Source organism: Grampus griseus, assembly GCF_964374135.1.
Source record: "Grampus griseus genome assembly, chromosome: 7".
Lineage (NCBI taxonomy): Eukaryota > Metazoa > Chordata > Mammalia > Artiodactyla > Delphinidae > Grampus > Grampus griseus.
Window position 1 is genome coordinate 30,266,269 of NC_139001.1, and position 12,827 is coordinate 30,279,095.

General features: G+C 43.2%; 1 protein-coding gene across 3 annotated transcripts in view; it reads right to left on the reverse strand.

The window, feature by feature from the left end:
- PARD3B (par-3 family cell polarity regulator beta) overlaps positions 1–12,827 on the reverse strand; it is a gene marked incomplete at its 5' end in the record, with an annotated part of 1,039,339 nt that overhangs the window by 61,318 nt on the left and 965,194 nt on the right. For all 3 annotated transcript variants that reach the window (XR_014296988.1, XM_082658175.1, XM_082658174.1), the window contains one exon: positions 11,393–11,472. Coding sequence is in view for 2 of the 3 variants with exons in the window: in XM_082658175.1 (XP_082514301.1) it covers positions 11,393–11,472 (80 nt within the window). The remainder of the gene's footprint in view (positions 1–11,392; positions 11,473–12,827) is intronic.

Here is a 12,827-nt window from a genome sequence, read left to right on the forward strand (position 1 = left end):
CTTTTCAAATACAATTGGCTAGTTTAGGAATAAACATGACATCTTGGAAACAATTTAGGTGCAGAATTTGGTACATAAAAATGGAAACTAAATGCATGTGCTCATGCATTTGGGAGGCACTCTTTTTTAAAAACATCTTTATTGGAGTATAATTGCTTTACAATGGTGTGTTAGTTTCTGCTGTATAACAAAGTGAATCAGCTATACATAAACATATATCCCCATATCTCCTCCCTCTTGCATCTCCCTCCCACCCTCCCTATCCCACCCCTCTAGGTGGTCACAAAGCACTGAGCTGATCTCCCTGTGCTATGTGGCTGCTTCCCACTAGCGATCTACCTTACATTTGGTAGTGTATATATGTCCATGCCACTCTCTCACTTCATCCCAGCTTCCCCTTCCCCCTCCCCGTGTCCTCAAGTCCATTCTCTACGTCTGCATCTTTATTCCTGTCCTGCCCCTAGGTTCTTCAGAACCCTTTTTTTAAGATTCCATATATGTGTGTTAGCATATGGTATTTGTTTTTCTCTTTCTGACAGACTCTAGGTCCATCCACCTCACTACAAATAACTCAATTTCGTTTCTTTTTATGGCTGAGTAATATTCCATTGTATATATGTGCCACATCTTCGTTATCCGTTCATCTGTTGATGGACACTTAGGTTGCTTCCATGTCCTGGCTATTGAAAATAGAGCTGCAATGAACATTTTGGTACATGACTCTTTTTGAATTATGGTTTTCTCAGGATATATGCCCAGTAGTGGGATTGCTGGGTCCTATGGTAGTTCTATTTTTAGTTTTGTAAGGAACCTCCATACTGTTCTCCATAGTGGCTGTATCAATTTACATTCCCACCAACAGTGCAAGAGGGTTCCCTTTTCTCCACACCCTCTCCAGCATTTATTGTTTGTAGATTTTTTGATGATGGCCATTCTGACCAGTGTGAGGTGATACCTCATTGTAATTTTGATTTGCATTTCTCTAATGATTAGTGATGTTGAGCATCCTTTCATCTGTTTGTTGGCAATCTGTATATCTTCTTTGGAGAAATGTCTATTTAGGTCTTCTGCCCATTTTTGGATTGGGTTGTTTGTTTTTTTTGACATTGAGCTGGATGAGCTGCTTGTATATTTTGGAGATTAATCCTTTGTCAGTTGCTTCATTTGAAAATATTTTCTCCCATTCTGAGGGTTGTCTTTTTGTCTTGTTTGCAGTTTCCTTTGCAAAAGCTTTTAAGTTTCATTAGGTCCCACCTGTTTATTTTTGTTTTTATTTCCATTTCTCTAGGAGGTGGGTCAAAAAGGAACTTGCTGTGATTTACGTCATAGAGTGTTCTGCCTATGTTTTCCTCTAAGAGTTTGATAGTGTCTGGCCTTACATTTAGGTCTTTAATCCATTTTGAGTTTATTTTTGTGTGTGGTGTTAGGGAGTGTTCTAATTTCATTCTTTTACATGTAGATATCCAGTTTTCCCAGCACCACTTATTGAAGAGGCTGGCCATTCTCCCCTGTATATTCTTGGGGATGCACTCATTTTTTATCCAAGATCCCTGCATGTTTTGGTGATGTCATGTCACTTCAAATAATCATAAAACACAGGCCTCACAAATACATACGAACCAGATATTACAACGAATTAATATACTTGGTTTATTCAGAGTGTCTATGCCTGCAGTAGGTTGACGCCAGGACAAAACCTGTATACAGCAAACCCAGGAACTTGGGCCAAGAGACAGTAGCAAATAGCTGGAGAGATTTAGAAGATGGGGAGGCGGGTGCAGAGGGAGAGCAGTACATCGTGCATAACAGCTCGGCGCAGTCAGGAAACTCACCACAGTAATTCCAGTGCGCGGAACTTTTGGGGGCAGATGGTAGAATGACCATACAATAGGCAAATATCAAGAATGACCAGAGAATATAAGAAATCAGAGATAAAAAAACACTCTAAGTAGCTTCCTATGCACAAAATAACCTTCTTTTCTTTCCTTTTCGCTGGAGAATTGGGAAATCAATGTTAAAACTTTAAAATATATGTGCAGGAGGGAAAACACGGATGTCAGCTTACCAATCTTAACATGTTTCAAGTTCAAGGTAATGCCAGATTTAGCACTCTATTTGAAATAGCAAGCACATCTTCTTCTTCTAAAAAGAGTGCTTAACAAATATGTAACAGTTTAGGAATTTCTACGGAAAATGAGGGAAAAGTAAAAATCTATGGAATTTAATACATGTGGTCCACCAAGATTCATTTAAAACATGCAAATAAAAACTACAATGAGGTACCATCTCACACCAGTCAGAATGGCCATCATTAAAAAGTCTACAAATAACAAATACTGGAGAGGGTGTGGAGAAAAGGGAACCCTCCTACACTGTTGGTGGAAACGCAAGTTGGTGCAGCCACTGTGGAAAACAGTGTGGAGGTTTCTTAAAAAACTAAAAATAGAATTACCACATAATCCAGCAATCCCACTCCTAAGCATATTTCCAGACAAAACTCTAATTCAAAAAGATACGTGTACTCCTATGTTCATAACAGCACTATTCACAATAGCCAAGACATGGAAGCAACCTAAATACCCATCGACAGATGAATGGATAAAGAAGATATCATATGTATACACTATGAAATACTACTCAGCCATAAAAAAGAACGAAATAATGCCATTTGTAGCAACATGGATGCAACTAGAGATTGTTATACGAAGTGAAGTAAGTCAGAAAGAAAAAGACAAATACCGTATGATATCACTTATATGTGGAATATAAATATTGCCACAAATGAACCTATTTACAAAACAGAAACAGACTCACAGGCATAGAGAACAGACTTGTGGTTGCCAAGGGGGAGTGGTGGTGGGGGAGGGATGGACTGGGAACTCGGGGTTAGTAGATGCAAACTATTACATATAGAATGGATAAACAACAATGTCCTACCGTATAGCACAGGGAACTATACTCAGTACCCTGGGATAAACCATAACGGAAAAGAATATAAAAAAGAATGTATATATGTATATAACTGAGTTACTTTGCTGTACGGCAGAAATTAACCCAACATCGTAATTCAACCATACTTCAATAAAAAAAGATTCATTTAAAACAATTCTGGGGACATCAGTACTGTAATGGGTCCGAACTTGTTTTAAATCACTAACATTCTAGCTAAACTCATAATGGAGGCCTTCGACTGAATAATTAATATCAAATATTCCAACTGGCATCAAGGATATATTGGCTATGAGGAAATGATAAAAAGTTTGATTAAAATGGACTTTTATCTGAGGAACTAAGTGACATAAAAATGATATGGCAGTAGCATTAACCCCCTGATCTCAGCTGTTTGGCATCTTAAGGCGGTATTACATGCTAGGGCTTTTTGCATTTTTCAGGAAGTTTGAGTTGACATCTTGAGAGACATCTTAATCTCACAAAGAATTAAATTGCTGCTAATTCATCATTTTGTCCTCTGCATTAAGAGTGAGGTGGTGGAAGGGCCAGTCACATAGGCAGCTCACTCTACAGGGCAGGGGTAGTAGAGACTCGATTTTCAGGGACCGAGGAGAAAGGATGAGAAATCTGAATCTGGTGGGTGAAAAGAGCTCCACTGATTTTCAAAAGCATTAAACTCTGTCACATGCAGATGTGGGAGATGCGCTAAAGACAAGTTCCTCAGCCCATCTCAGCTGGCCTGCAAAGTCAGAGCAGCAGTCACAGACAGGGATGCTGAGAGGTAGCTTTTCACTGCAAGAAAGGGCTGTTCCGATAAAGCTGTGCCACAAGGAAGGTGTTGGGGAGAGCGGTCTTGATTTGTCGGATCTAGATGAAATGCGACAGGGCTCCATCTAGAGACTTGCTGAGAGAAAGTACTAGCTGTAATGGCCTCAAACCCTGGATGAACATTCGACCAGCTGCCAGGGCTGTGACGAGCAGTACATATATTTTCATGAAACATCTTATTTGACAAACTGGCCTTGTGGCAGAGAGAAGTACTCGATTAGGCAGTATGGAGGCTTTGTCACCTTCTACAGATCCACATGGCCAAACCTCCACCCGCACCGGACACACGCTCACACATACATACACCTGCTGACTGCTCACGTTTTCACTGAACTCATTGAATCACGACCTCCGTTAGCTTCAGCAACGACCCGGACTGTGCCATTGGTGGAGATCTCTGCAGAACTTGAATGTCACTGCCAACTGCTTAGCAAGGGCTAGAAAACAAGGCAACGTCGGCAAAGGAAAATTCAATAGCTGCGAGCAGAGCAGAAGCTAACTGGAGATGAGAACGAGAAATCAGAGAGGGAGAGTGTCCTTAAGCAGTGAGGTAAACGACTCTGTGGATAATGTAACCTAGTAGGCGCTGAGCATGTTGCAGGCTTCAAAGTTAGCCGTGCACTTGTGATTGGAGTCTTCCTGGGGCTGGGCAATGGTACAGACAGACGAGAAACCCGAAACCCACAAAGTGAGCTAACGGAAACATTAAAGCGGAAGTATGCTCTTACAGCGTGTTCTTCTGACCTGGACACGGTCCTAACCAGCACCAAAACACTGGGAACACACTTAGAAAGCGAGTTTACTCTGGGTTCCTAGGAAGCAAGCATAAGCTGTTAGCTCCTTCTAGAGTTGCTCTTTCTGCCCAAAATCAGCTCTAGTATGTTGCTTCTCATTACACAGCCACGCTCTAGCTGCTTGAGCTGTTCAGAGAGACGTTTCTTCCCCGTCAAGTAACTCATGGAATACGGGCGAGAGCATCATCAGGACCAGAAGCCACACCTGGCCCGAGCAGGCCTCTGTCCTGCATCAGCCTCGGAAAAGCCAGTCTCTCTCCCCGGGAGGGCTAATGCAGATTTCCACCAGAAAATTTATCGCCATCCTTTTTCTTCTGGATAGATATTAATTTTAATCTCAAAGAACCAAAGTACCAATTTGCAGATACTGCTTTTTCAACTCTCAGGAGTGTTCTAACAAAACAGGATTCCCTTCTTGGTAGGCAAAGTCTATTGCTTAATGTTCATCTAGCAATTACACATTAAACTGTTCATATTTCAAGGGAAGGACCCCAGGGAATGGGAAAAGAATTGATTTTATGACAGCATGGCAGAAACAGTTGAAAGGCATTAACAAGCCTGTCTGTTAGTAATGTTCTGTGTTGTATACAAAGATGAATAAAATACGGTCCCTTGTCCTCGAAGGCACTTACACTTTAGTGAGAATGATAAACAGGTGAGCAAATAAGACAAGGGCATGGAATAATCGCAGAGTGGGGATGTGACTCTGAGCTGGATGACCTGAGCCCCAGAAGTTAATTGTACAAACTTGCAGCCAGACTGCCTGGGTTCAAATCCCAACTCTGCCACTTCCAGCTGTTGAACTTGGACAATTTCACTTGATCTCTCTCTGCCTGTGTCCTCGCCTATGAAATGAGGATAATAATAGGGTTGGTACTGAGTCATAGGACTGTTGTGAGCATTAAGTCAGTCAGTGGATACAAAGCATTTAGAAGAGTGCCTGGTACATGGTAAGCGCTCAACAGGAGATAACTATTTGGAAGTCTGGGCTTTACTGATTCCAGGGAAAAGGGACATTCTCATGGGAAAATCAATACTCTTCCTGGAAAATAGTGCCCTAAAGTAAATGGTCAAAAAATCTTGGGAGGAATTTTTTCCTACAACTTACTTATATAAAAACAAATCTATTCTCATCTTTGTACCCACATATTAAAAACTTACTGTATACATGGTCCTATGTTAGGTCCTGTTGATAGGTGTAAAAAACGATGGATATAAAACAATATCCTTTCTTCCAAGGGATCTATAATCCAAAAGTGGTGGAAAGTGGCAGCAAAGAATCAATATCTAATTCAAGGTGTTTTCAGTGGCACTGGTAAAGTGCTAAATCAATGTTATGGACGTTGAAAGAAGGAAGAACTAAAGAAAGGTGGCAGAGGGCTTGGGTTGTGGCATGGGGGCTTTGAGGTCTCTTGGAGGTAGGAGGATGGGTATTAAGCAGCAACTGTAACTGGAGTCACAATAAGAGTGAGATAGGAAGGTTCATTTTGGATTCATCATCGTAGTGATGAGAACTGAACCTATAAGAATAGAGGAGGCAGCTCAGAGAGAATCCACATAAAGGAAAGGGCTGGGGCTCCCCTGGTGGCGCAGTGGTTGAGAGTCCGCCTCCCGATGCAGGGGACACGGGTTCGTGCCCCGGTCTGGGAAGATCCCACATGCCGCGAGCGGCTGGGCCCGTGAGCCATGGCCGCTGAGCCTGCGCGTCCGGAGCCTGTGCTCCGCAACGGGAGAGGCCACAGCAGTGAGAGGCCCACGTACCACAAAAAAAAAAAAAAAAAAAAGAAAAAAAGAAAAGGGCTGGAAAGAATAGAGACATGTGTGTGTATAACTGAGGTGCTTTGCTGTGCACCTGAAACTAACACAACATTGTATATCAACTCTACTCCAGTAGAAAATAAAAATTAAAAAGAAAGAAAGAAAAGGACTGGAAGCAGAGTCCGCTGGAAGCATCAGTGACATGTTCAGAAGCCTGGGGCAAGAGGCAAGAGTTCAGTGGGTGGTGTGGAAATAGAGTCACTTTTTCCTAAAGCAGGAAAGTGGGAATTGGAGGAGGAAGGAGGGTTAAGGGAAGATCTTTGTTTTCTCGGATGGACTACAGCCAAGCTCAGGGGGTAGTCCTGCCACCTGAGCCCTGCTCGGCTATGAGTCACTACAGCTGCAGGCTCAGTCAGCACTGTCCAGTCCTGAGACAACAGGAGCATTTTCGCGATATCTCAGGACTTCCCCGCGCTGGTCCAGAGAGTGTTGCTCCCTCATCATATCTGTCCTAGGAGCACAAACATCATGTCCAGCCTTGCTGGTTAACTCACACTGGGTGGGTCTCCACCACCGGGGACACACTGGGTCTGCATCTAAGTCTTATTGGCCTCTTGCCTAGACCCGAGTTAGCTCCTATATCCCTGATATGAGCTCCCTATTCATAAGGATTGCTGTCTCCCAGCATGTCCACAGCACAGCTTATCATGCAGATCATTTCAGTTTGCTGTGCCCTCTTCCTTGATCATCCGGACTGCTGGTCCTTCCCTAAGCGTTGGCTAATCCTCCAGCCTCAGTTATGTCCCCAGCATATCTCCATGAGCTGCTGGTGCTTCCCTTCTCCTCGCTGAGGAATTCCCAGTGAACTGTGCAGCTGAGACTATGCATTCAGAGTAGTAGGCAGGGGGAGGAAAGCAATTGCCAAGGGCTTGAAGATGCAGCTGAGAGAGGGGTAGTTGACTGTGTAGGGTCCCCCAAGAAGCCAGTGAGAATGAGCTCTGCTGTATAGGTTTGACTCATAAAAGAAAGGAACATGTCATCCCCAGAGAGAAAATTAAAAAGAACTAACAATATAAAAGAATCCTTAAACTATGTCAGGCAGGCTCTTCACTAAGGGTTTTGCTTGTATCATTTGTATTTAATACTCATACAGGCGCTGTACAGAGTCCCTAATATAATCCCCAATTTGCAGATTAAAGAACTGAGCCTGGACCAGTTGGATCCTTGCCCAAGGTCACCCAGGTGAGAAGTGATGGATGGGGCTGTAATTATGGCCTGACTCCAAGTCCATGCCTTCATGTCTCCCCTTGGGAAGTGTGTGTTAGTGAAGACAGAGCAAGCCTGAATTGTAGGGAGAAGTTGAGGAACGAAGGTTGAATGTCTCACGGCTGTAAAGGAAAGGAAGTGAGATCATCTCTAGAGATTGGGCTTGGGGGGCTTAGTCATCTTTGCAGAACTTAACGGGAGCAGAAAAGGTTTGGAATGGCCACTGTGGGGATAGTCAAGGGAGTCGACAGCACGACTAAAAGGAATTCTGGACAGCAGCAGGGGCCCAGCTGGGGTTGGATAATGTGAATTTTGTAGAGGAACCAGTGAATGCTTTTATGAGTTTCTCCAGCAACCTTTCGGCACTCACGCATGTAGGACCACAGAAGAGATGCAGAGCCTTTTTGTTCCCTCCTCAGGACTCAACACTTGATTACAAGCCCGGAAGAGCAACCTCATGTGCTGATGCACTGAGCCACCTGCAGAGAAGGGATAATGGGATCCCATGGGGCCGGGGATGGGCCAGGTGGGAACGATGGAGGCTTCAGATGGGAGAGGAGAGAGTTCACTGCTGAACAGACGGACCTGGAGGAGGCCTGTAAAATCAGAATGGGACCTGAGAGGATTGAAAGAGGCTGGGAGGCTGAAGTGAAAAAGAAGCTGTTTGCAAAAATACGCACGTTGTTGTTCACACATTAGAGCAGCCCTGGAAACAGCCACTTCTCTGCTCACCCAGGGCGAGTAATAATTTGTGTCAGGCAAGAATAAGGGCATGCTGATTTTGCTCTGTTTACTACCAGAGAGAAGTGGGGGCTGGAGAGGATGCTAAAACACTGGCCCTGGGAAAAGCCTGGCGCTTGCTAACGAGGCTGTAGTACAACCACGCTCTGCTTTCCAAAACAGCACCCTCAGGAGAAAAGAAATAAAGTCATTTTTCTTCAGAGGCAGAAGATTTAAAATTGCTTAACGATAACACTTAACATCGCTTAGCCCTTAGCCTTAGGCAACCTCATAACTAGCAAGTGCTGGGAATTATCTCTTTCCTGAACTGGCTAGGGTTCTGGCTTTATGTTGCCAGGTGTCATCCAGCCCGGCAGTAGGCTGCACGGCCCACTTTAAAATGACAGAGTTCCATGAAAGCATAGCAGGGTGTCCCTTGACCGGGGCTCCTCCCCAACTCCATGCACTGGGGGGCATTTTCTCTCCGTGTTGATGGCTCCAAATTTGGCATATAAATCAACACTGTTGAGTGTATCTTAAAACTCCTGTGATGCTCTCCACAAACAGCACAGGAACCAAATCAGTCAGTAGCATATTAAGTCCCCTATAAGGTTGGCCACTGACTTCCTGTAGATAGAATTATTCCGATTTTTAATTAAAAATTTAACTCCATAAATATTTTAAAGCTCCCCACCTCTGTGACTAAGAGGGGATCTGGTGCCTACAGAGATGTGTTCGCCTCACTCCCCTGACCAAAGGAGCAGTGGAGCTGGGGTGATTCAATTAAGTGGACAGTAAAATCTCTAGGGGCGGGAGAAGACTAGAAAACCAGGGTAAATGTCACCGGCACACAGAAGCCAGTAGCTTGTCCCCTGCCTCGGCATTCTGCATCCTGTTGGGTAAATATGGACCCACCCTCCATGGATCAGAGCATGTTGGTGGGGATACTTTGTATATCCCCCTTAGATAATTGAGATGGAAACGCAAGTTCAAGCCCCTGCGTTAAGAGACCAGTGCCAGGGACCTCTCATGCATTTGTCTGAGCCTTATTTATCGTCCATCACGACTCCTTCTTGCCAGGTAGCTAAAAAGGTGTGTTAGCACGTGCAGCTCATCACTTCTACCATTGTGTTACGTGTGTGAGTGCACTGTTCGGCAAAACTGTTCTCAGTCTAAGATGCTTCACTTTTGGCTACAGTTGTATTCTCGGGGCTGGCAGGATTTTGTCAATTCATATATTGCGATGATAGCTCCAGAGCCACAAACAGCATCAACGTATTGCCTCTGTCAAAACACTCCCTGCACAGTGTTTAATCCTAAAATAGATGTGTTTAGAGTCAGCCACGGCTGAGCATTTCAGGGCTTATTAATTAAAATAAATAGGAGTTGGAAATTCAGAGGACTTTATGTTAATCATTACTAACCTAAGCATTGGTTGCACTCTCACAAAAAGTAGTTTTGCTGCCTCCCGTCCTAGATGGCGGGTCCTTGTCTAGGTGTCTAGGGCCACGGCATCCCCAGTCTCCAGATTCTCAGGGCCTGATGCATCGTAGATGATCAGTAGATACTTGGGGAAGGAATGAATGAGCCAAATTTGTTGAATTTCTGTACTTATAAATGCTATTTCTGTGTTTTTGATTTGTACCAAAAAAAAAAAAAATCCATTTCCGCAGTCTGAGTACAAGTTGGCCAGGAAGACATTAAACTGTTTCCAGTTTTCCTTTTTCTTCCTATCCTAAGAATACAGTACTTTCCATCTGCCTTAACCACAATTTCCATGCACTTCAATACTGAAAGCCAGAAATTTTATATTTAAAATGAATTTTGGAGACTACTTCTATTTTTTTAAATGAAAACAAAATACTAAGCCAGGGAAAAAAATAAGGAGAGGAAAGAAATCAAGGATGAGAAAAATAACTAGGAGACAACATATAAAAAGGGAAAATGCAGATAAAATATAGTTGTACAGGAGCTTTTAAAATATTGTATTTTGGGTATCCTGCCCAGGCAGTGTTCAGAATTGGTTCTCTGCTAGATTTGAGATTTTATTACTTTTGAAAATCAACATTACGATTTATAAGAGCAAATGGTCACTTGGGCTATGCCTGTTGTAATACTCGGGCTGTTCTTTTTGTCATTTCACACGCAGAAATATAGCCAACATGCAACTCAAAACGGTAACCCAGCTCTGAGTTAGCACTTTAACAATTCAGTATGATGACAGAAAAGATCTACTTAGGGTCCTCCCCACCACCCCCCCCTTTAAAAGCAGATATTCTGTAACATTTTAGTTTTCTGCCTGGCATTAACCTTTCTTTGTTTTTTGTTTTCAAACCCACAAATTCTCACACTCTCAACTCATTCAACTCCCATAGTCACTGCACTGTATGTCATCTTGGAAAGGTTTCCTCTTTGTCATGTGCCATTGATTACAGACTAAAATTATTCTTCATCTCACAGATAAGAGCACAAACCTTTGAGAATTGTATCTCATTTTCAGGGGTGTCTAGTTACAGCATAAGTGGATCCTGTTAGGCCAGAATCACCAAGCGAACTTTCCCACGCAGCTGTCTTTTCCCCACACTGTGTCGGTGCCTCTCAGCAATATTTGCTTATTGCCCAAAGAACACGGTCAGGTTCTAAATCAAGCAAAGAACCCCCTTCCAGGTTCATATTTCTCTCCTGCTTTTTAACACCCTGCTTTTTGACATGAAGCTCCAGGGTTAAGGCTGGCATGCCCTTCCTTGTGGGTAATTCCTAGGACAGAGGATTTACTATTTTATTGTCTCTAAGCTGGGTACAGGCTGTTCAATACCATGTTTATAGCAATGGCTTAGGATTTCCATTCAGAATCCAATATTCTTGCTGACATGTTCAATTGCCATGATATACTATTTTCTTCCCTTAAAAAATAACCCACAAGTGTTTCAATTATTAGCACAGTTGTGAAGATGGCACGAGGGCTGTGGCAGATGCAGTAAGGCAAAATTATAACATACTCCCCATTTCAGAGCCAGATTTCTATTCATGTGTATTTTCTGAAGACTTTATGTGCGGGTGGGATGGTGATCTACCTGGGTAAGGAGGCGTACTGTCTCTCCATCCCCTCAAAGCGGAGGTTGTGTGCATTCCCATCTGGACCCTTTCCAGACACCTGTGGAGAGAAAAGTAATTAGAGATGAAGATCCATTATGCACCCTGGTTACTGTCAATGCATCTCAAAATTGTAATCACTGCACAAATGCTGCTGCTGCCTGCCAAAAATTAACCACGGGAAAGCAGGCAAGAACTCAGCATCGTTATAGGAATTGATGATCGAGTCACAAACATGGCATTTAACGACAAAGTCACTTCTTTCAAAAAAAGGGTCATTGTCAAACTGACTCCCTCCTGTCACCATGCCAGGGGTAGTCTGTAGATTGTTAAGACCGCTTTTTTTTTCTTTCAAAATAGGCTTTAGTTTGCAGAACAGCTTTAGACTGGCAGGAAAATTGAGAAGATGGTACAGAGAGTTCCCATGTAGTCTGCACCCAGTTTCCCTATAACTAACATCTCATATTCCTATGGTATATTTCTTACAATTAATAAATCAATATTAATACAGTATTGTTAACTCAAGTTCATAGTTTATTCAGATTTTATCTAATTTTTTTTCTGTTCAGGACACCATATTACATTTAGTCATCACGTCTCCTTAGGCTCCTCTTGGCTGTGATAAGAGTGTATACTTTCCACGAAACCTTTCTTTACTACCTGGGATCGGTGGCAATCAGCTACCTCTTCCACAGCTTCTGTGAAGCCCTCTCTGATCACCTGAACCTCACTGAGCCCGCTCCCTTATAAACAGAGAAGTGACAAACTATTTTCAATCTAGTGTTGGTCTTTATTGGGTTTTGTCCCTTCCTATGTACTTCCTGTGTTCACCTCTCTTCAGGTCTCTTCCACCAGCCTCTGAGATTCTGATGGGCACTGAGTGACTGGCCCCAGTAGGTTCTCAATAAAGTGTGTTAGTGCCATGAATCCAAAGACTTTACATATAGTCTTTCTGCATCTATCATACCAACTAAAGACACATATGGGACGAACATGGTATTTGAAGGTACTTGGTGACTGATCAATTCCTCACCTCTTCCCGCCAACACATGTGGTTTATGGCCACCTGTGTCCTCACTCTTGTGCTAGGGTAGCTCTCATATAATGCGCATGGAAGGGGTAGATAGAAAACCTGGCCTCTTATAATGGAGGGGAAGGGGGAGTTTGCTAATAAGCACAGGAAGTAACAGTGTCAAGGTTGTAGAGGAAATTTTTCTGGGTAGTACTCAAGCTGGAATTTATTTTCCTCCTACGAAAAGTCCCAGCTCTCTATGCAACCACCATCCCAGCTTGGGTGGTGTGTGTAGGGAGGGTTTGTCAGGGGAGGTGTTGCAAAACGAGAATATACGCACATTTAGAGTTAAGAAAGACTATTCCTGGTGTCACGTTATTACAGGAGGCCCTTAGGAGTGTGCC